The sequence below is a fragment of the Frieseomelitta varia genome, unplaced genomic scaffold (assembly GCF_011392965.1).
Source record: "Frieseomelitta varia isolate USP_RPSP 00005682 unplaced genomic scaffold, Fvar_1.2 scaffold_731, whole genome shotgun sequence".
Taxonomy (NCBI): Eukaryota; Metazoa; Arthropoda; class Insecta; order Hymenoptera; family Apidae; genus Frieseomelitta; species Frieseomelitta varia.
Window position 1 is genome coordinate 109,650 of NW_025110514.1, and position 24,587 is coordinate 134,236.

Genomic DNA, 24,587 nt, shown 5'->3' on the forward strand with positions numbered 1-24,587 from the left:
TTAGATTGTTATTTGGTATTTTTTGATAGAAATGGTGTGCTATGTCATGTATTTTGGTTCTATTTGTCGTAGTCCAAATTCTGTTGCATTCTTCTCTTTCCGCTTTGGTCGTTGAAGCTAGAAGGTCTTGGTGTGGGATTGGGATGTTGGTTTCTTTTGTTGATTCTTTGGCTAAGGAGTCGGCTTGTTCATTTCCTTCGATTCCCTGGTGTGACGGGATCCAGGTGATTATTATATGTTTGTGGTCATCAGTAAGTTCGGTATAGGTTTCCTGGATCATTTGTATGACTTCGTTCTTTTTGTTGTTATTGATGTTTGTTGTCGCATTTATTGCAGTCAACGAATCTGTATAGATTACCGTTGATTGGTAGTTGTTTCCATGGATGTGCCGTAGTGCTTCAAGTATCGCGTATGCTTCAGCGATCATGGATGGATGTGTGTTTGGATGTGTGTTTGGAAAGTCGTTGTTTTTTGGTGGAGTTTTCCGTGACTATTGCGAATCCTATTCCGTGTTTAGTTTTGGAGGCGTCTGTATATATCTTGTGGTAGTTCTTGCTGTTTAGTTTCTGGAAATCCTGTTTGTGTTCTATGTTGTTTTTTTCATTTTTTTTTTTTTTTGGATAGCCAGGTCGGTGTTTGTTTCTGTCCATGTTTTTAATGTCCATGTTTGCGTTCGATAATAGGTGTTGAAGTGATTTTCGATAATAGGTGTCGAAGTTGTATTCGGATATTTTTTTAGTCTTGTACGGAATGGTTCCGGTAGTCTTGAGTTTCTGTTGTGGTGGTTTATTAGTCTGTCGGCAAAGGTGTTGTTGTATGTTGGGTTGTTCGGTGTTGACGCTATTTTTATAGCGTATCTTAGGCTTAGTAATTTTCTTCTCTGTTCGAGGGGCATCTCCTTGGCTTCAACTAATATGCTGGTTTGGGCTTGTGCGGTAGCTTCCTGTGGCTAGTCTGAGTGCTGAGTTTTGAATGGGTTCTATTATTTTGATTATGTTAGGTTTGGCTGAATTGTATACTATTGATCCATAGTTCAGCTTGCTTCTTATTAGTGCTTGGTATGTTTTTAAGAGAATTTCTTGGTCTGCTCCCAGCTGTAGTGGGCAAGGGCCTTTATGATGTTGATACGTTGGGAGCATACCTGTTTGAGGGCTTTTAAGTGGGGGAGCCATGTCAGTTTTTGGTCAAAAGTAAGTCCGAGAAGCTTTATGCTGTTGACTCTATCTATCTCGACCTTTTCCATATATAGTTTCGGTATATTTTGGAGCAATTTTCGTCTTTTTGAGAAGACTATAAATTTAGTTTTTTGGGGGGAAAAGTTGAGACCTGAATTTTTTGACCATCTGGTTAGCTCGTTCAGGCTTGTTTGTATTAGCCCGATTATCGTGTTAATGTTTTTACCACTGCAAGTGAGGGTAAGGTCGTCTGCGAACAGGTTACCTTGGACCGGAGGTTTTATGCCTCTGGTTATGTCGTTGATGCCTATAAGAAATAGGGTGGCGCTGATTGCCGATCCTTGTGATACTCCGTTTTGTATTATGGTTGGATTGGAGAGGTGTCCATTGGTTCTAACTTGGATGTATCTGTTTTTTAGAAAGTTTTTAATGAAAGCGAGCATGTTTTCTTTGATTCCCCACGAGATCAGGGTGTTTATGATTTTGGTTTTTTGTATCGTGTCGTATGCTTTTTCGATGTCCAGGCATACTTTAATGAGGTGTTCATTGTTTAGGAACGCTTCACTTATGCTTGTTTCAATGTTTATTAGGATGTCTGTGGTTGATCGATATTGTCTAAATCCATATTTGTTGGGTGTGAGCATATTATTGGATTCTAGTTGCCATCTTAATCGTTTGTTGACGATTTTCTCTAAGATTTTGCATAGGCAGTTGGTTAGGGCTATTGGTCTGTAATTTTCCGGTATGTGTTTGTCTTGGGAATCGGTATTATGATCGCTTTTCTCCACGCGTCTGGAAATGTTTGTTGGGTCCATATACAGTTGTATATTTTTAACAGGTATTTGATTCCAACGTCGTCTATTCTCTTTTATTTCATCAAGTATGCATTAATTTCAATGACTTGAATATGCTGTCGAAGACATAGTGTGTTTAGGGTGTTTCATTTATAATATTATCTCCAAATATTTTTAATTGTGAGGAAGTAAAAAATGTTTTATACGTAATTTGAATGACGTTAATCCTGCAGACTTTCTGCAGGATTCTTTTTTTTTCAAAGATTATTTTTCTCGAAATTGTCAAGACCATCGATATTTCTTTCAAATAATTACAAATTTTTTCTGTTGCATTGCATAAGTCGTGAAGATCATAAGATCACTGGAATGTTTACACTAGCACTTTCTTGTATGTCTACACCTTCTTTACTCTAAGCATTACAATTTATCAATATATTCTATGTATTTTAGATGATTATACTATACAGACATCTATGTCACACATGATATAAATCGGATTCACTTTCTATTCCAACACAGTATGTGCTTATTTTCGTTTGTTCACAAACAAACATATTAATCATAGTTTTAATACATTAATTTATTACTAATATGTATATAACGAAACATTAAGAAATATTGAATGTATATCATTATTTCCAGTTGAATATTTGAAACAAGTAAAATATAGTAAGTATTCTTAAACACCTTTTGATAGAACGCAACTACCACCACACACCCGATGAAGAAAACCGCACTCCCATTCTACAATAGAATTTCAAAATATGAACACGGTCTCAACACTAAAGTCATCTTGGCAACCCCAAGAAATATACCTAGTTTCCAGCCGTGGACTGTCCCTATAATCACAACCGACACCGATTTACGCAAACATGACAAACCAACTCTAACACATTTAAATCCCTGTTCTGGGAGCTATCCCAGCGATACCAAAACCATAAATATATCTATACAGATGGCTCAAAAACCCAAAACGACACCGGTTACTCGATAGTCTTCGAACATTCAACCACTGACTTTTATAAAGTCAAGCTCCATCCTGACCGCCGAACTTAACGCATTAAAACATGCCCTCGAAACCACATCTAAATACCACAATAGAAAATTCGCCATCTTCAGTGACTCCACAAATGCTATCGCCTCAGTTCTAAACCAATGAACAAACAATACAACCATCCACGAATGCCAAAGCGCCTATATCGAATCATTAAAAAACAATAACTCAATTACAGTAATATGGATTCCATCCCACACAGGAATTGAAATGAACGAGAGAGCGGACAAAGCTGCTAAGGAAGCAGCAAATTCGACACTCCTCTACCACAACACAAACCTACCACTCGATTCTCTACTTGTCCACCTAAAGAAAAAAATCAAATACCATTGGAATAACGAATAAAAAACCCTAGTAAAACCGCGACTGCTAACCATCAAAAATGACTTTTACAAAAATGTAATACCACCTACTCTAAAAAGACGTGATCAAGTCATAATATCTAGAATAATAATCGGACATACAAAAATAACATACAAACTTACCAATGATGACTAACCACTCTGCGAACGGTGCAAGACGATACTAACAATAGACCATCTCATATTACAATGTGAAGTATATCTACCGTAAAGAAAACAACTCAGAGTCAAGTCCACCCTAAAAGATAATCTAATGGACAGTGGATCATCATTAAGTCTGATACAATATCTGAAGCTCATCAAGATCTATAACAATATATGAAAAATCCCTCCTTCTGATGTCGCTAATAATCTACGAAGTTGATGCGACATTAAATAACTGATTTAAAAAAAAAAGTAAAATAAATTAAAATAAATAAAATATTTCAGGAAAAATACTGTTTTCTTGTAAGAAACTTATTGTAACAAATAAAATACATCTTACACGGTACGGTATTTTTTACACATTCTATTCATAACTGTACGGTTTCTTTTACAATTAAAATTAATATTACAGTAAAATTAAATTACATTATATTAAAATTAACATTAAAAATTAATTAAATAATGTTAATAAAGATTTTTCATTTTAAGTTTAATTGATCTCAAAATCACTTCAAGTTTAATTGAAGAAAGAATTAGCTGGTAAGTTACAACATTACTTCATTGTATCCTAATGTTGGACAATCTGCACAATTTTGAAGTAATTTGAAATTATATGACTTACTATAAAGAGTTACTAAAGAAAAACATAAAAATAACGTAATTGCAATTGGCATGAAACAGAAACAAAGAAGACGACTTTCGAACGATGCTAATGTTATTCCATTAAAAGGAAACCGAACTTTATTATACTATAATATATTTTACAATAATTATAGAGAGAGAGAAGACGAATAAAATTTTGATTTCTTAAAAAAATATTATTTTTTTCATTTTCCACTAACTTTTTTTACGATTTCATTTTACGCGGTATGAATTTGAAATGAAACCTAAATGTAGCTTATTCTTACAGTTATGCGCTTGATTTAAAATAATATAGATCTATTTAATCTTAATTTTATTATTAATTATCATTTTATTATTATTAAATATATATAATATTTAATAATAATTATATTATTATATATAATATATTATATTAAAATTATATATATATATATTTATTATTATTAAATATACATATAATTTTATTATTAATTATCATTATTTAAAATAATATTTTACCAGTTCTGAATAAAACTTTAAAATTTCTCTATTTTCTAATAAGTTTGTTAATTCCTATACTTCCTGTTCCTCACTTATAGAATTAGGGTGAATACCTTGGTGTAAAGTTCTTGCATATTAAAGTCTTCTGGTAACTTGTCCAATAAATCTTCTATCAATCCCCTTATTTTGTCTTCTGTTGAAATTTCTCCAATTGTTGTATCGCTAGCAGTTCTTGTTAGCATACCCAGTAATGTTTTGAATAAATTTTCTACAGTCTGTGTTAAGAATCCTAATAAATGTATAAAATAAATTGTTTTATGTATCAGTTTCAGGAATTGTCATTATATCATAGTAAGAAATATAATTGAATACATAACGAAAATTGTCGATATTTTAAACTGTTATAACAATCTATCTGGTCTCATTTTAAAGTGTGAAGCTTCTTTGATTGCCTTAAATTTGTTTTTTTTCAAACATATTTTTACATCATGTAGCGGATGGGAAAGTAAAAGCACTTTTATTCTTGAATGTTGTAAAAATTCGAATATTTCTAAAAACATTAAAAAGTTTTTTCATGACTTGATCTACTATAATCTTGAAAATTGAAATTTTCACTTTACAATTCGCTGTGCGATTTTTTTTCACCATCTTATTGAACTTGAAACATTAGGGTCAAATGACGAAATGTTAAGATTCCTCGAATTTTTGTCATTTAACTCCAATATTCAACATTCAATAAAATGATTAAAAAAAAGTTCGTATAGCAAGTTTCAATGAATATTTAATGAATATTTCCTTTTTAAGAAACCTTCAAGACCGTGATGGATTCAGTCATTAAAAGAATTTTTCAATGTTTTTGAAGACTTGAATTTTTATAATTTTTAATAGAGAAAGAATATTTTAATACTTTGCAAGAAAAAGAATATTTTTTTATTTGCTTAAATATAATATGTAAAAATACATTCTATTTTTGTTATTGTATTTATAAAGATTAAAACTTGTCTAAACATTCGTAGTTTGTTTATAATAGCGATTTATTTCCATGTTATTAATATAATAACATTATTATATTATTATTATTAATATTATAATATTATATATTATCATATTATCATATATGACATAATATTGTATTATTTTTATCTGTATTATGATTATATGTATTCTATATAAAATATTATATATATTTACCAATTTCTGCATTAGGATGAAGCCCGTAAAGAACAGGACTTTCAGCAGGTAAGTAGTTATCAACGTATTGATGATATGCATCATAATCACTATTTGGTGGCACCAAAAAGTCTGGTGCAAGATATAATTCACCTACACAAAAAATGCAAATTGTTTTTATTTGAACTGTTTGTATAAAAATTATTACAATTTCTTTTAATCTCATTCTATCGCATAAACTATTGAAACTATCGACAATGTCGAAAAATGAATTGAAAATTTCAAATAAAATTTCAATAGACACATAACTGAATGTTTTTGAAAATGGATATGTAAAAGATTTTATAAAAATTTTATTTTCTTTAGTTATCTTTACTTAATTACTTCTAATGTGTAGTATAGTGCCGAAAAAAGACGCTTAAAATCATTTTTATACCTCAGTTATTTTTTATTAAAAGTAAAATAAAGTTGTCTCCACTTTATTCTGTATTAAAACTGAAGTTTGTACAGTAACAATTTTTACATCAATATCGCGATATTATAAATAAAACAAAATTTCAACTTTGAATCTTTTGAAATTCGATTTCGGCAGATACATCCTTTTTCCAAGTGATGCTTCAATTTACAAATACAAAGTTGCTTTATAAAAAAACAATCAAAATGTTTTATAAAAAAAACAATGTTTAAAGACAGATTTAATAAACTGAATTTAATGAGAACATACTTGTGAATATACTTTTATATTATTTGTTATTTACATACCTTCAACTAATTCAGGTTTTAAATATTCTGTTAAATATGTCCTGCAGAGTCTTCTATCCCAATCATCTGTTATGTGACCTCCGTACATTATTTCTCCAAACAAATAACGAAGATCTTCCCAAGGTACTTTGATACTATTTTCCAAATAATTAAATAGTACGGAAACGCTGATAGTCAAATCACCGAAGTTGAATGGATAGGACTGATTTCAAATGAAATAGTTATTTTAATTTATACACAGGATGTATAAAGTTGGAAAAGCAGTTAACAACAGTTTAAGTGATAAACACTTTTCTCCAAAACAAAACTGTTTTGTTAAATAAATAAATAATATATCATTTTATTTTATTATTATATAATACTTAATATATAATACTTATAAATTATATATATATAATACTTAATTAATAATATATTATATATATAATACTTTAGATAAATAAATTTAATATACAATAAGATACAATACAAGGATCAAGGCTCTTATGTCACTTACCCTATTCCATCCTTGCGCCCCAAATTTTCTACGTTCTGCAACTACAGCATGATAATAACAGAGCGCAAACAATATAGCTTTGAATTCGGTTTCCTTACTGCAGGATTCTAGAGTTTCCTGAGTGAAGTTATCTAACGCTTTGTGGATATTCGCTTGGATTCCCGATGGTGGTTCATTTGTGATCTTTATGGCTGATTCTAGTATACCCTGTGTACATACAGTAATTAATTTTAATTTCTTATCAACAATTATATTTAATTTCATTCTGAACAAATTATCATATAGAATTATCATATAGAAATAGAAATATAGAAGTTTAATAATTGAGTTATATACAGAGTGTTCACGTTATTCTTGTCCAGCGTTTTTCTCGGAAATGGTAAACAAGAGGAAAAAATGACACAGGACAAAGTTGTACGATTCACTATTCTGTATAAAAAAATTAAAGGTCACCTTAATGAAAAATATTGCAAACATAAAAAATTGTTATCTGCCGTGTTTATAACATTTATATGATAAAAGATATATGAAAAATCTTAAATGAAAAATAAATGGTATTAAACTTTACTATAAATAAAATAAAAAGTACAGTGGCGCATCCTATAACGAACTAATTAATTTTTATACATTCGTTATAAGATTAGTTCATTATAGGAACATACATATATATAGATAGTGCATATATCCTTAATTTGAAATATATATAATATATACATACAAATATATGTAATTAATTATATTATATTTAATATAATTAATATTTAATTAATTACTTAACTCTTTATTTAAATTATATAATTTAATTATGTTATTAATTATATTTAAATTTTATTCATTGCACAAATAAATGTAAATTTCTAAAAAAATTTATAAAAAAGAGAAGAAAGAGGAAGAAGTGGCATGTTTGTAGTAACATATTCGTTGATTGTAAGTGTTTTGATTTAATAAGAAAAAGTTTGTTACAGCATTTGTTTATTATAAAGTTGTTTTTATAGTATGTCTCACTACATATGAATATTGTTTAAAAGCTTAATTATAACCTTGAAAACATCAAGTATTTCTATGATTCACATATGTAGCAACCGTAATTGAATTGATGGGAAGATTTCCCATAAAAGTGGTACGCACAATGTAAAACTATATTACATCATTTACAAGAAAGCTAATGACTTCTTAAATGTTGTAATTCTACAATGTTGCCTAACTTGATGCTTTACATGCGTACTTGTTAGTCGTAATGCATTTAAAATTTTGGACCTGCTTACAATTAGCCTAAATCAATTTCTTTTTGTTCTGATGTTACAACCAAAATAGCAATTTCAATGTGTGTAATAAGAACTGAATTTAACCCATATGTAATATCATGAAGTTATAAATGATTATAGTAATTTGTATCGTATTAAAAAAAATATTGCGTTTTGTCTCTGTGATAGAGATTATTTAATTTGATAAAATTCAATAAAGTTAAAAATTCCAAAATTAAGTAATGTCTTAATTTTTATGTCCAGTGATATTTAGTTAGAAGTTAAATACAAATAGCAATGAGAATATAATTAAAAATTAAATATTTCTGGCATAAGCCAATTAAACTGAAATTACATGATTTTCTGCGGTTACTACCTGAGGTATTATTGACTCGTGAGGATCAGGAGTAGGCTCAGCACTGATGAATAATCGGTAATCATCATGTGGATTCTCCGCGCATTGTTCCATTTTTTTTTCTAACGTGGGTAACCATTTTCTGACTAGATGGACATTTTGCAAAATTACCCAGTGACCTTCGTTCGCTGAAAGTTCTATAGCTTCTTCGGCCACGGATTCTTGACCTTGGCCCAATGACACATTATGGAAATTTCTTCCTTCGAAAGTGAAACCCAACTGCTTTCCCAATTTTTCTACATCCTGAATTTTAATCGTTGTCATTATTGTCTTATAGTATTTGTATAACTTATTAGATACATTAGATTACGTAATTCAATATTTTAAATTAATAATAAATTAATGAATATTAATTTTGACATTTCAATTACAGATTATGATAAATATGAAGCAATATGAAAATTTAGAAAGTAGGAAAGTAGGAAAGTATTATAGTTGTATTTCTTCAAATAAAAATAACTATAAGTATATGTATATGTTTTTTTTATAGAGAATATATGTTTATAAAAAATTGATTCCAGTTGAGAAAATGGAAGTGAGTTCAAAGTCAACAATAAAATATTAATGTTAATGTAAAGTCTTATTTCAAATATTTTTTTGAATAATGAATAGTTGCGATGATAATTGTGTGAATTAAAATGAGACCTTCCGTATAAAATGTCTAAAAAATTCACTATAATATTTAGTGGATAAAATAAGTCTTTACTTAAGCTCAATTTTAATAATTGCGAAAAATCTGAATTTGCATAAAAATTCGTAGTCTAATTTTTATAATAATTGTCTGTAATAATAATTTTGTTGAATTTATTCATTATTAATAAACTGCAAAGAATAGATTTTAAATAGCGAAATTCAAAAAAATTTCGAATTTCGAAAATTTGATGAATAAAATTAATAAATAAAAAATCATATGCAACGTGAATAAAAATTGTTTGATTCATGTATACCTCGAATATTTGATGCGAGATGTTTCGGTTTCTGTTTTTAAGGATATAAATAGATTTGCGATCAATTGTAATTCTGAAGTAATAATGTAAAAGTAATGTAATGTAATAATAATGTAAAAGTACTTAAATATAAAGAAACTTATCAAAAAAATATCTTATTACACTACCACATCAATACTCTGAAAAATTTTTCAGTACATTTAGCATTATAGACAATAAAAAAAAAAGAAAAATAGATTAGCTCTAAAAAAAGTTAATGTTCTTAAACAAGAATTTGAATTAGATATTTTTGTATGTTGTTATGTTTTTGTTTATATTTCGTTTAACTGTGATCAATAAAAATTTATATAAAAATGTTAATCGCAGTTCTTTCTCTTACAAAATGAAATCAACACTTTAAGTTTCGAGAATTTCGAGATTTTCGAAAACCTTATAAAATTTCCGATTCAAGTTTCGAGAAATTTAGAAATTAGTTCCGAACCTATTTCTAAAAATAAATTTATTCATCTGTGTCAAAAAAATGCTTGAATAAGTTACTTTTAGAGGATCAACACCGGGGGAGAGGATGAAAAATACAGGCGTGATCGAACTCGTTTCTTCGAAGGATTTATGAAAAGGTGGAGATCTCGACTCAATGAATTTTGAACCAAGCTTTTCTTCGACGAAGCATCTAAATATATTTATAAAACAAAGTATTTTAAATAATCTGGGATAAAGAAGATATTTTCAAGTCTATACTAAAATTCTTTTTTTTTATTATTATTAATTATATTAAATGATTAATTAAATACTTAAAGATGTTACAAAGAATACTACAAAATATTTTCTTTTCGCTCATTATGTTAAAATAACAAAGAGTTGAATAATAGTTTTTTGCAAATTTTTTAGATATAGAAAAAATTTCTATGATGTAAACAACAAAAATATGCACAACGTAAATAATATACACGTTATGATGCAAATAAGTAAAGAATGGAGCGTATTTTTTTAAATTTTTCTTAGGAATATATAAATGGGATTTTTATTTTTTACTACAATTAATTGTGTTTTAGAAATAAAAACACAACTATCAAATAGTAATAAATAAAAATATAATCGATGAGAAGTGATTCTTTGTGAAAAAATAAGAAAGAAGTATAAAATAAAATTTTTTTGTTCGAGACTTTCGAGAAAATTAAATTTGAATATTTACCAACTACACGTATACTAAGGCAATTTTTAATGAAACATATTTAAAATCTATTTTCTTGAAAATGAAGTTTTAAATGAAAAAATTTTATTTTACTTTTCTGACTTATTTTTCTACATAGAACAATCTGTTAGTTATTCATTTTTATTTAGTTCAGTCAAATATATTTTCCAAATTTGATTTTTTTGAAAACAAAGCCATATAAATAAAAAAATTTTACTCTTTGTTTCTCTTTTCACAATTTTCTCCAAACGAACAAAACGAACAAATTTCTATAGGATCTCTCTTTAATTTATCAAAAAAATGGCGCTTTCGAAATTTTAGCATTTAATTTCGGGATATCCTGTATATTAAATTTGTGTAAATTTTACATATTTGCAATAATTAAAAACTGTCCAAACATTTATAACAGTACATTTAATTATCGTAATTTATAAAAGAAATTAATAAAAGAAATTAAAATGAGAAAAAACTGATACAAAATTTTCAAAAATTGAAATGATCGAAAAATGAAACAAATTCTGAACATAAGATGTTAAAAATGTTATTACGAAAATAAAGACACAAACCTAATCGCATAAGTCATACGATCCAGTCTAAGACATCTCATAATGCATAATCTCTGCAGAGCAGTTTTATTTTTCCAATCCTGTGGGAAAGTTTCTCGTTCCGGCGTTTCTGATTCAACAAATTTTTTCCACCGTTTCGCAGCACCCTCTATATCTTTCTCCAGATTCTGAAAATCTTCTATTTGGCTTAGATATTTGATGCCGCCCCAACCGACGTCTGTTAAAAAGTCCACAGGACTGACTAAGTCGGAAATGTATGGGAATCGCAATAGGAAATCAAGTTCCGATTGTGTGATCTCATGCGTTTCCATAAAAATCTGAAATAAATGAATCTATTTGACATACATAATTTATGTGGCAATAAAAACGCAAACGAAAACATGATATTGATTTTTATATTCGTTTAAAGCTCACAATCAGTGCAGACGAGCGGTTTCCGATAAACCGCGTTTCCTTTCGTATCTAAAAAGCATTGCGTTCAAATTACCGCAAATAGTAATCTATCGTCTGAAATAAAATAATGTAATAGTCCGCATAAAATAATACAGGGTGTCCGTAAAGTCTCTTTACAATCTCCAAAATTTATTATAAAAGCAATTAATGAAATATCTTCATTAGATTTGTTCTATGTACTTAGTGGTTATCAGAGTTTTTATCACATTGTATTTCAGGTACCCTATTGATGAATAAGATACTCTGTTAAATGATCCTCTTACAAAATGGCTACTCCTCAAGAGAAGAGCACAGTGTGTATCATGGTTTATTGAAACCAAATTGGATCTGCAGACTCAACGTTCAACGAATCTTCAAACTTAAATATGGAAGATATCCACCGTCAGGTCTGAAGGGCGTAGTGTTGATGAAGAAGGTGAAACAGTTGAAGATAATGCATTTCGTCTCAGAGTCACTGCCTAGACTCATTAGTGGGATTCTGATGGCAGCGATCTTTTAGCCCAGACGCTTGTTGTTATAACTACTCGCTAGGCTGGACGGTCGGTCACCCATCCTAGCAGTGTTCTGCACTCTGCTTAACGTCGAAGATTGCTAGGCGCACAGCCATTGCGGTTTGTACAAACTCGTACTTGAGGGACTATAGGTCGCTACACGTCTATCAATTCGTGCATGATACAAGAAATTTATGAAAACAGGGACAGTGTTCGATAAAAGGAGGAGTGGACGACCAAGAACATCTGAGGAAAACATCGATTGTGTAAGAAATCGAATACCGTCTCGATGTGCTTCGTGCAACTAATGGTGTCCATATAGAAGTGTATTAAATGAGGCAAAAAAAAAAAATTAAATATATACGTCCCATTTTGTAATAATTTCTACTTATCTGTCTTTTCATTTGCCTTTGTAATAAATTTCTGAAATTGTAAAGAGATTTTATAGACATCCTGTATTGCTTCATCGCGATGCGGTAACTCTACGTTCACAGCCAATCAGTACTTGCAATTGATCAAGAAAGTTTATCGATGGTATATTGAAAGCTGAGAAGTACATTTGTTGCAAGATAATTTATTCGAGAGTAGAATTCAATTAAGCATGGAAAAAAGACATTATTTCCAACAAGACAACGATTCCAAATATAACGCCAAAAGAAAAAAAAGAAAAAAATAGCTCTTGTATAACGTATCTAAACCTATTGTTCTATCTCAATCATTGAATATCAATCCGATTAAAAATTTTCAGGATATTTTGGAGTTGAAGATCAGAAAGAGAAAAATATCGAATGAAAATGATTTAAAAATCGTATTTCTTGAAGAATGGATAAAAATTTAATACGATATTGCAAAGAAACTCATAGGGTCTATCTATCTCAAGCGATTGTTGAAGTTAAGGAAATGCATAAAAAATGATTACGAAATTTTCGTTTTCGTACATAAAAATATGAATTTTGCATAAAAATAGATAAAGTTAAAAATTTGTTTTATCATTTGAATTCTAAATACATAATTTTTATTTTATATATTTTGCATATTGCATATGTTCTGCATAGATATGTATTTATAACGTATTATATTAATGCTAGAATTTTATAATTATGCTAATGTATTATAATAATGCTAAGATTTTATGCTAACGTATTATAATAATGCTAAAATTTTTATAATACAAAGCTTCTTGTAATATTTTATCATATTTTCAATTTCCATTTTTTTCAAGTTAATTATCAATTTTAAAACAACGTATATCATAAACATACAATCCTTTTATCGTACTGTCTAAAATTAATAATATTTCCAAAAATACTGGCAAGCATAAATTCATATAACGGAAATGTTATATAACATAAAGGCATTGTTTTTAATATATAAATTATTGTAGTATATAAAATATTAGTATATAAAGTATATAAATTAATTTTAACAAGGAGTATATTGTATTTTTATAATTACAATTTAGATAAAAGAAAATTTTTATAATTATAATATAAATAAAAAAATTATTGCAACATACTGTGACAAATAAATTTTATTGCAAATCGTTCGGCATTTATGTTATATGTATTTCGACATATTATACTTGCATAAAAGTCCGTTTTCTATTATTAATACAGAATTGATTTACCTGAATAGTCATTTGGCAGAGAAAAGTTAATTTATCAGCTTTAAATAATCCTCTGCTTGTATAAATGAAAACTAGATAGGTGATGCTATCGATTAATACAGCTACACGTTTCGTTATATTCTCCGAAGCTTCTGCAAATTTAATTGCGTTCTGGAAGACAACGCTGAAAGCTTTCAGAGAAAATTGATAAAGCATATTTATCTTGTTCAAATCGTTCAAAACAAAGTATAAAAGGCTGGCCCGTGCCGCGACAGAACGATAAATTTCTCGAGCTTCGTCTATCTTTACTGCAGTCACTCTAGCTTCAGCTACTTTTATCTCTATTTCCGCGGCAGTTTTCTTTGTGGTTTCGAGATTGATTACCAGATCGACATCGCTTAAAATGTCTGGTCCAGCGGCCGATAATCTTTGAAAAAGAACAGACTGTTGCATTGCGATGTTTAAATGATACAAAACAATTGAGATTTATTAGGTACAGAGAATATTAGATACAAAGAAAACACAATGAGAAAGAGTTTAATTTGATTGTTGAAGATTTCATCAATATATAGTTATATAATTTAGTTCATTTATAATATATTTCACCAATATAATTATAATAACATAATATCAATAATACTATACAATATAATATAAGATTATTATATGAATTAGTAAATTGAAAATATTAATATACATCAAAAATATATATGCTGCGAACTTTTATGTAAATTCATATCTTTAAAAATAGAATTTGAATTTTTATGTAACAAATGTTATAAAAAGTACTACAATTTTGATATTTTATATGTTACTTTATACTACGTGCATTCTGTGCTTTATGTACTTTAAAATTTCCTATAAATATATAAAAATTCGTAGTCCACTTATTAAAATATTATTAAATATATCAAATAATTTTACATTTGTATATAAAATTTGTAATATATTTATATCTATACAATACAATATAATATAAACATTGCTCTATTTAATAAAGTAAATTTGTAAATTTTGTTACTAATGAGAATTATTGATTTTGATAAATATATTTTAAATAAATATTTAGATGAATAAAGTAACGATGGGTATAAATTAGGACAAATAAATAAATCATTATGTTATATGATAAAACATGCTAAGAAGAAATTATATTTAATTATGTATATTTATATTTGATAATTATGTTATATTTGATAACTATGTTTGAAAATTTAACGAGCAATAGCATTTAATATTATTTTCTATTTTAGATTAAGAACAATATTAATCAATGAAAAATTGTCGATATTTTAAACTGTTATAACTTTGTAAGAAAAAAGTCTAGAATAATCTATTATAATTGGGCTATTTAAAACGTGAAGTGTCTTTTACACTATTGAGTTCGTTTTTTCAAAGATGTTTCTATATTATTTTGAAAAGGAAAAGTAAAAATACTTTTTTTCACGAAAATTTTGCAAACTTTTTTCCTGAAAATGTTATTTCACTACTAAATCTATTATTTTAAAGACTAAATTCTTTATCCTACAATGATTTTTCTATGATTTGTTATACAATTTTTCTTAATAAGAGTTTTCTTATAAGAGTTTAAAATATTGGAAATTTTTCATCAAATGTTCTATTCAATGTATATAATTAAAATTCAATATATGATAACATTCAATATATTGTAGAAATTTATATTTTAAAAATTTTCAACATAATAAGCAAAGGAAATGAAAATGTAATTTGCAAATTTAGAAAATAGTATTTGATATTATCTTTATTAACAAAATTAGTATGAAACAAAATATAAATCATGTACCTATGCAGAAGATCATCTTCCAATTTTTTCAAGGTAATTTTAAAGGTATTTTGTTGAGTAGTTAATTCGGCTTTTTTCGATTCTAAATCAGGTCTTTCGGCTTTTACAACGTCTCCTAGAAGTTGTTCCTCCAAACCATCTTTTGTTACGGTAAAGTTGATGAGAGTGGTTTGGGCTTGTATTTCAGGCTTATAATGAGGATTAGCTAATTTCGTTTGTATAATCAGCCGAAAATGAGGATCGTAATCTACTTCTTTATCCCAAATTTTTATCGCCCTTTAAAATAAATATTCCAAATGCTATTAGAATTCTATTGGGTTTCAAAGTGTAAATTGTCACATTTAAAACATATTTTAGATTATTAAAAAAAAAAACAATATACATATATTCTTTTTAATTTTCAATTAAAGATTTTTTAATGGTAATTTAAGTGTAAATTTATAATTTATAGATTAAATAAATCGGTATTATTTATTTTCTCAAGTAAATGGTACATAAATTTAATTGATTCTTTAATTCTTTTAATATGAATCACGTTGCAACAATAATATGTGAGGGTGATTTAATAATTATCCGCAATGTAGTGATATATTGGCTGTAGTATCAAATGTTTATGTATCAACATCGATCGATCTTCATCACACTTATAGGTTTTAGTTCTTTTTTTCTTTTTTATTATGATATAATATATGATAATAATGATCGGACTATTTTATATTTGCGTTGAGAAAGAGTAACGTGTTATTTTATTTTTGTAATATGAATTGGTATGTATTCAATGGTTAATCTGCAAATCTATAGAAAATACAAAAGCTCTCGTACACAATACGAAAACAATGTTCTTTCTCAATTCATTGCGACCCAAAACTGGTCGCAAAAAATTAAAGGAAACGGTATATTTATGCTTTGCTTCTCAATAAAAACATTTTTTTCTGAACGTGTAGAAAGCTTGTACAAAGATGGATTAGGTGCATTAACAAGCAAGAGAACTATAGAACCTTTTTTATCCAAACTAATATTTTTCAATTATCTTAAAAAACACATCTTCGTCGAGCAAAATTGTGAGTTACAAGAATAATGGGCAAAAATGTCGCTTTGAGTAAAAACTTCGATCGTGCTATTGTAAGTTTATTTAACGAAATTTTGTTTGCTATACTGACCGTGAATTGCTGCATTATAAAAAGCTGCTATCTGGCAAAAAGGTAAAATTACCTATTTCGACTGAGATGTATTTGAATGTTGTATTATCCAACAAGATTGTCTGCTAGTAACTACACTGATGTTTATCATATACTACGGATATACTATCACTGGATAGTTTATTGCAATAATATAACAATTGGACATTGAGATATTTGTAAAATAAAAGTTTGGATAAAGGATAATGTTGTTGCAAATCTGTTGTTATTCTAATAAATTTTACACTTGTAAATAATTATTGAATCAACCTTATATACTCACTTCCCTTTTTTTATTAAATCTCTTTTTATAACAGGATCTAAGACTGGGTCAATAGTTTCCATAATATTTTCAATTAAAACAATCCCACCATTAGCGATGGAAATTTCAATCAAATGCAAATAATTTGGTTGAGTAAGCCTCAGCACTTGCAATTCTTCGCCATATCGATTTTTTATCCATTTTATTCCTTGTAATTGTGGATCTATCATTAGAGGCCATCTTGTTGAATTCATTAAAATTGTTGCATTTTCTGAGGACATTCTGTCTGTTGGTAAACCTTAAAGAATGTTTAATTGTCAGTTATATTGAGTAACTATTAAAACACGGTTGGTATTCAATATATGAATTTGAAACTTTTTAATTTTTGTATGTAATATAATTATAATAATATTATTTGATCGAAACTTAATCTTTTTGGAGGGGGAAATCCAATTTTATATCAATATTTATTTTGATTTTTTGATCATCTTGAAATTTATGTTTTAATTTTACTAGGATTTGGATTAATTTCTTAAATTATTATAAATGAAAATGGAAAAAATCATTGGAAATTTGAAAATAATTTACATAATATTAAGAGTTAATCGACTGAATTATAGTTTAATAATAGTGACTATTAAAATACCTTGTTTCACATAAATGGAATGAGCTAAGTAGTTAAAGACAGAAAGAAATATCAAGAAACAAAATATTCACTATGAATAATAATTAATTAATGAATAATTTTTAATAATATAATGATAATTAATAATAATAAATAATTTTTCAATGTATACAGATTAATATTTTTTTAATAGAGAAGGCGTCAAGCTGCTTAATGGACAAAAAAATATATGGTTCTATTTAAAAAAATAGAGTTTCTGAAATCTTTCTAACAACAAAGCAATTGTTATTGCTACAATACAGCTGTTATTTCAATATAGCTTCTATATTATAACTTTCGTCAACAAAATGTTTTCATATCTCCAAAAATAACGAAGATATTTAATTGCTAATTTTTATTGAACCATCCTGTATTAAAATGTATTCACCTTCATTGTTCCATTGTGCAATTTGTGCATCGTCTGTCAATAAAGATAGAATATCTAAATCAGGAGTCCTTGGTATTTTTAATTCCAAGCCCTCTAAAAACGGTAGCCAATTTTCGTACATTAAGTCGGATCTATATTTTCGAGTGAAACATCCCATGTATGATAAAAATGCTGTTACAATAAGCACATCACCTGGTACTGTCACACACGAATTTATCAACCTGGAAATTTAAATTCATTAAAATATGTACTTGCATTGATAGTGTAGGAAATGACGAATTTATTTTCTATCGATAATAGACATTCTTTAAATTTTGTCTTGTCTTTTCAATGCTTGCGTCGATAAATAGATGTCTATTTAAATATTGGTACACGTACACATTTACAAAAAGATATTACTCTCTATTTTCAATAATTTTTTAATGTGTTATCAAAGATAACACATATCATAATGTAATTCTGTAAGGCCCACAGTTGACAAATGTTCATTAAAAAATTACTAGCAAAATAGTTTACTCGATTAATTTCTACATGTATTAGTTTTTTAATCTTTTGATCTTTTATCTCTTAAAAGTGTATAGGTATAGTTTTATGTGAAAACTTCATATGTATTTACCATATTTTTAGCTCTAAAGTTTAATCTTTTCATAAGTACCACTAAAAAATCAAAATTAAAACATTTGTGTATCCACAAAAAAAGTGGATACTTTGTATATATAGAAATTTTAAGATAATACATTTAATTATCGATTTCAGTGAACTAATATTTAGAATAGCTACATATTGTTAGGATCAAGGTGATCACACATATTAATATTTCAATAATAAAATTTTTATAACACCCTGTATATTATCAGTAATAGATTGACTTGTTATTATCGATGAGCGGCAAGATATCAGTGACATGATACAGCTATTTTAGCAGTATCAGGCGAAAAAATAATTTATAAACAAACTTATATGAATTATTGGAAATTCATTATCGTTTTTCTGGAGAATGTATCATTTTCGATCGATGGTTTTTTTCGCAAAATTGGTTCTCGCGGTAAGTGGAATACAATGCAAGTATCACGACCAAAGTTATCTGTTCTCTTTTGAAAAGGCTCCCAAGATAATACCCTAGATAAGAGTTTAAAGAATCAAGTTTAAAGAAGTCAGTTGAGCTATGAAATGTCTCTCTTGTAGAACTCTTTATTTTTCTATCTTGTCGAATCTCACAGTATTTTAATATCCAGTATTGCACGGTTGATACTTTAATTTTTATAACAAATCACCAATCGTGGACAAGCCCCGATCGCTGCAGTGGAACAATCGCGCATTCCTTCGTCAGAAATACATTTCTTGACGTTGAGTGATGAACGTTCAGTGCTGGCGTCTCAATCAATATTTTCGTTTGAAGTAATCTCCTCCTACCACCGTGACACAAGCAAAGAACAATTCGACTTTCTGACTTTCATTTTTAAGTCAATTTTACGGAAAGTTTTTTACATGAATCTCCATCATACCAAAAGTGAAATTACGCTGTAGTGATCGAGATATATTACAATGGTATCGTTAATCGTAAGAGTAACTAGTTTTGCATTAATTAAACATATTTTTATAAGAGAATTAGAAGATACGAAATAAGAAATAATAAAAACTAACATTTTTACTTCCTCAGTCCATCGAATTTTTTCAGACGCTAAACCATTTACTAATCTATTTGCAAGATCAATTGTTGTAGCAGTAGCATCAGCTTCATCCTGACATTTTTGTTTCTCAGCTAGTGCTGCATTCATTCTTCCTCCTAAAATGTCGAGCACTTTTTGCAATTCCTAGAAGTGTAAGAGAAAGAAAAAGAGTAATTTATTGAGATGAATAATAATTATTTTAGATACAGGTATATATATACGTATGTATGTCTATATGTACAGATATATATGTATATTTCTTCTTGAAATATGAAATGATAATTACAAGACATTCGCGTATTTATCTATTGGAAAATTATATATCTTTCTATGCAGATATTAGAAATATTAGAGATATTAGAGATCATGATTTAAAAAAATACTTAGTTCTTATCATCGGTAACATTACAAATTCGGAAAAGTGATAAAAGAAATTGCTGAATATTGATGAAAATTATATAATAATATATTATATCATTTAATATATTTATTAATATATTACGTAAAGAACACTTTTAGATATAGAACATACGTTCTATATAATATTTGTTCGGGTAATATTTTCCATAATTCTAGTTATTAAAATTATTCATACGAAAAACGTGAAACTTCTTGCTCACATAATTTATTATTCTATTTTTAGATAAGGGCAATGGCTCGCCCGTTTTTTATGCTGACAAGAAGTTCTAATTTCTACCACGTTCTATCGCGGCTACTGTAACGTGATAGCTTGTTTTTTTCCTGGCCATTGACCGCGTGCCGGTTTGATGTCCTCTAAAAACGTTGGCATCGATCATCCTATCGATATTTAATAATTTCAACGTTTTTAGAGGAATTACATTAAGGCAATCAAACGGCTCGAGACTCAAAGTGGTAGGCCCGTACTCGCCATCACTTTGGGCCCCCGTCAGCGGGGAAGTTAGTGCGTTAGTAAATTCAACATTGCATTACTCAAGAGTGCATTATCAAATCAAGAATGCGTTAATCATTATAATCACTGTGAGTGTCCGTGCGTCGTTAAATTCAAATAGTGCGTCATTAAATACAATACAGTGCGTCAACACAACTCAGGCTATAGTCAATCTTTTTGCTATACTGCCATATTTCAGCTATCACTGCTATTTCTGCTATTACTGTTAGTGCCGCTACTAAGACGTAAAATAGTCATTAGAAATTAGTTAATTATAAGCCAGTATGATTCGTACAACAATTAATTATAAAATATATAGTCCATTTATCGCGATCTCCGATTTTCTATCGGAATCCTAACAACTCACAATATCTCATCACATGGTCGCTATCCGCCTCAAATACAAGCGCGCGTCCATTTTTAGCTTGATTCATCGAGCTGAATGAATATTAATATTAAAATTTAGAACAATTATATTTATCATTTCAGAATCATTTTTTTTTTTTTGAACATTCTTTCTTTTTTTTTATAGATTAATTTTACCGTTTGTCCAAATTAACATAATTTGAGTCCCAAATATAATTAAATATTTTAATTGTACTTTCTAATAATAATATGTATAATATAATAATTATAATAGGTATAATGTAATATATTATTATTATTATTATATTATATATATGCTACATATTGTATAATATATAATTTGCATTAATATTGTGCATAATTTCTTATACATATATATATTACAATATAATAATAATATAGGAGTATAATATCATTATTTTAAATTCTAGTACAAAAGTGACAAATACATATACATTATACATATTTACTGGCATTATGTGCTTTTTAGAAAATATATACTATAACATATATATTGTGACATGTGTATTATACATATTTACTGGCATTATGTGCTTTTTAGAAAATATATACTATAACATATATATTGTGACATGTGTAATAAAATGAACATTAACTTACTGCTAATCGCGTTCTCAAAGCATTCAAGTGATCCATAGCAGCTTTCAGTTCCATATTTGCTTGTGTTAGTGCAACTCTCAATGGTTTTACTGTTTCATTAATGTAATGAAAAACCATTATATTTCTCACCCAGCTGCAAAGACCTGCAGCAGCATGCGATTTTGAGTAAATAACTTCTGGGTCAAAATCTGAAAGTGTGATATAATTATTGTTGCTTCTAATTAAATACATTAGCATAAACGAATAGTTAGATACTTAGTGAAATTCTATTCAATTAGCAAACGTTTTTTCTACTATTAATTTTCTGCATTTCCAAGTTTCATATTGATTCATTCATAAAGAGCTGTTGCTTCATAAATAAATTATTAATAAATTATATTAATTATATTAATAAATTATAAATAAATTAATAAATGTATATCTGTTGCTTCATAAAATTTGTATAAAAATCATTCACATTTGTTTTCTTTTTTTTACGTGGATTTAATTAGGAATATAAATACGAAATTATAAAGATTGTAATATGAGATTATATAAATATTAATAGTGTTTATTAGATATACCATAAGAACTATGACAAAATGAACAATGATTTGTTAAATTTAGAAATATCGAATTAATTTCTATAGCACAATTAATTTTAAATAAAATTTTCTAATTATATTTTATTAATATATTCCGTAAAGATAAATAACAAAAGTGTCACATAAATTCTTCACATGAATTCTTTGAATTTTTATAAGAACTTATAAAAAACATACCAAATATAAAGATATTGTAATACGAATGATTGATAGAGTAAAAAATTCAATTTTTCAATTTGTATTGACGATTTTAATATTTAATATGTAGAAACGATTTTAAGAATTGTCAAAACAGAAGATGTGTTTATTTTGTGCTTTTTACTGTATTGATAGTATACCTAACATTAAAACTATCAAAGTAATCAAAATGATCAATTTATAATTCTTGTTAGAAATTTTATAGATGTAAGAAGGTATATTTTTAGAGATTTTATTGATTTAAAATGGAAATTTAAAATATATAAATAAAAGCTTGCACATTTTATTGTAGTATAAAGTTTTTCTGTTTCTTCGATTTCAATATCTCTGGTGGAAATATTAGAGTTTATGCTTTAGATATCGGTAGCTTTAGTGTGAATATTTTTATTATTGAGAATTTTGCTTTCCACTTAATATTCTTTATAAGTTTCATTTGTTTAATTTTATTTTATCATAAAATAGAAAATTCTTCAAAAATAATCGTAAAAATATATGTGATTATTATATCGTTAAGCTTTAATTTAGTATGTTCAATTTAATTTATATAGAAATAAATGGACATATGATTTTATTAATTATAAATTACTTAAGTAAAGTGGTAATTTGTTAAAATATATAAATTTGTAAACATTTATATTAATTTAATATCTGTACTAATTTTGAGATCTATATTAATTTTAGTTTCATTAATAGTAGTTAATTAAAATTTAATAATATATTTTAATTAAATTAAATAGTAATTTCATTAGAATTTATTGTTGACCTTTATGGTTGATATAAGGTTGAATAGCTTTGACCACTTCAGGGTGAATATTCTCTTTGTCGTAATCTCGAAGTTGCGAGAGAAAATTATCAATATGTCCCATCATCGATTTACACGCTTTCCAACTTCTGTCTTTTGAAATTTGGCCCCTGGGAGAAAATAAAACTAAAACAGCTTGTAATACCAGTGCCACTTGTTCCGGTGGAGTTGCAAAGGATTTTAATTCCGTTAAGTTGCTCTGAAAATATAGTAGTTCTATGAAATATCTTAGATAAAATCTATTTATCGATTTCTTTTATTAAAGATGCTCAATTAAATACTTTATGCTTTATAGTTTATAACATGATGCAACAAAGACAAAGAGTCTATAAAGTATTAATACATTAATAATTGTAGTGTAAAACACAAATAAAATTTAAAAATTGTAATAAAATTTAAATATCTGTAATAAACAATAACTATAAAAAAATAAAAATTGTTTCAAGACTTTTCTATTCGATTTCATATTTTTATGAATATATTAAAGAAATTAAAGAAATGGAGTCTAAGCAGAAGTTTGTTTTTTTTAATTAAATATTGTAATAAATATCGTAACATGTCAATATGTCCTACATATTATGTATATTTTCAATATTTTTGTATTTTTAAATTTCTTATAAATGTATAAAAATCTAATTAGAATATCAAAATGAGTGAATTTTTGTAGAAAAATTATAATTCATCATTACAAACAATTGTAATCTTAATTTGCTTTTTTTTATTTAAAAAGTGAGTAAACTTGAAAGACTTCCATTTTTTTATGGGATTTTTATGGGTCTTTCTTCGCTTTGTTATACCGTAATAAACAATAGAAAAAATAAAAAAAAAGTTGATTGAAAAGCCAATCATCCAAACCAACCATCTATCCAAAAATTGGTTGGACCGCAGTGGCCTTGAAAAAAATAAAATAGTAATTTATTAACAAATTACTTGTCGTCTTTATATACAGAGCGTATGTTATAACTATCTCACGATTTTTTATAAACTTCTAATGTTCTGACAAAAAAATATTTTAAACAACGCTCACATTCTTAAATTCAAGATCATCTCAAAGTCATAGTATGGAAGATTGTTGAAATGATCTTGACAATAACTACACATAAGGGCAAAAATACATAATGCCATTTAAAACTTGATTTTTTATCGACATTTTTATATTGCAACT

The 24,587-nt window shown here is 27.3% G+C and overlaps 1 protein-coding gene across 1 annotated transcript in view; it reads right to left on the reverse strand.

Moving 5' to 3' along the window:
* LOC122535516 (dynein beta chain, ciliary-like) overlaps nucleotides 1-24,587 on the reverse strand; it is a 93,545-nt gene that overhangs the window by 3,579 nt on the left and 65,379 nt on the right. The window contains exons 40-53 of the mRNA XM_043667113.1: nucleotides 23,384-23,621; nucleotides 21,839-22,026; nucleotides 19,916-20,085; nucleotides 18,272-18,492; nucleotides 17,241-17,517; nucleotides 15,780-16,055; nucleotides 13,997-14,402; nucleotides 11,426-11,742; nucleotides 10,205-10,337; nucleotides 8,682-8,963; nucleotides 7,062-7,268; nucleotides 6,566-6,767; nucleotides 5,825-5,956; nucleotides 4,747-4,922 (exon numbers count right to left, since the gene is read on the reverse strand). Of these exons, the coding sequence (XP_043523048.1) occupies nucleotides 4,747-4,922; nucleotides 5,825-5,956; nucleotides 6,566-6,767; nucleotides 7,062-7,268; nucleotides 8,682-8,963; nucleotides 10,205-10,337; nucleotides 11,426-11,742; nucleotides 13,997-14,402; nucleotides 15,780-16,055; nucleotides 17,241-17,517; nucleotides 18,272-18,492; nucleotides 19,916-20,085; nucleotides 21,839-22,026; nucleotides 23,384-23,621 (3,225 nt within the window). The remainder of the gene's footprint in view (nucleotides 1-4,746; nucleotides 4,923-5,824; nucleotides 5,957-6,565; nucleotides 6,768-7,061; nucleotides 7,269-8,681; nucleotides 8,964-10,204; nucleotides 10,338-11,425; nucleotides 11,743-13,996; nucleotides 14,403-15,779; nucleotides 16,056-17,240; nucleotides 17,518-18,271; nucleotides 18,493-19,915; nucleotides 20,086-21,838; nucleotides 22,027-23,383; nucleotides 23,622-24,587) is intronic.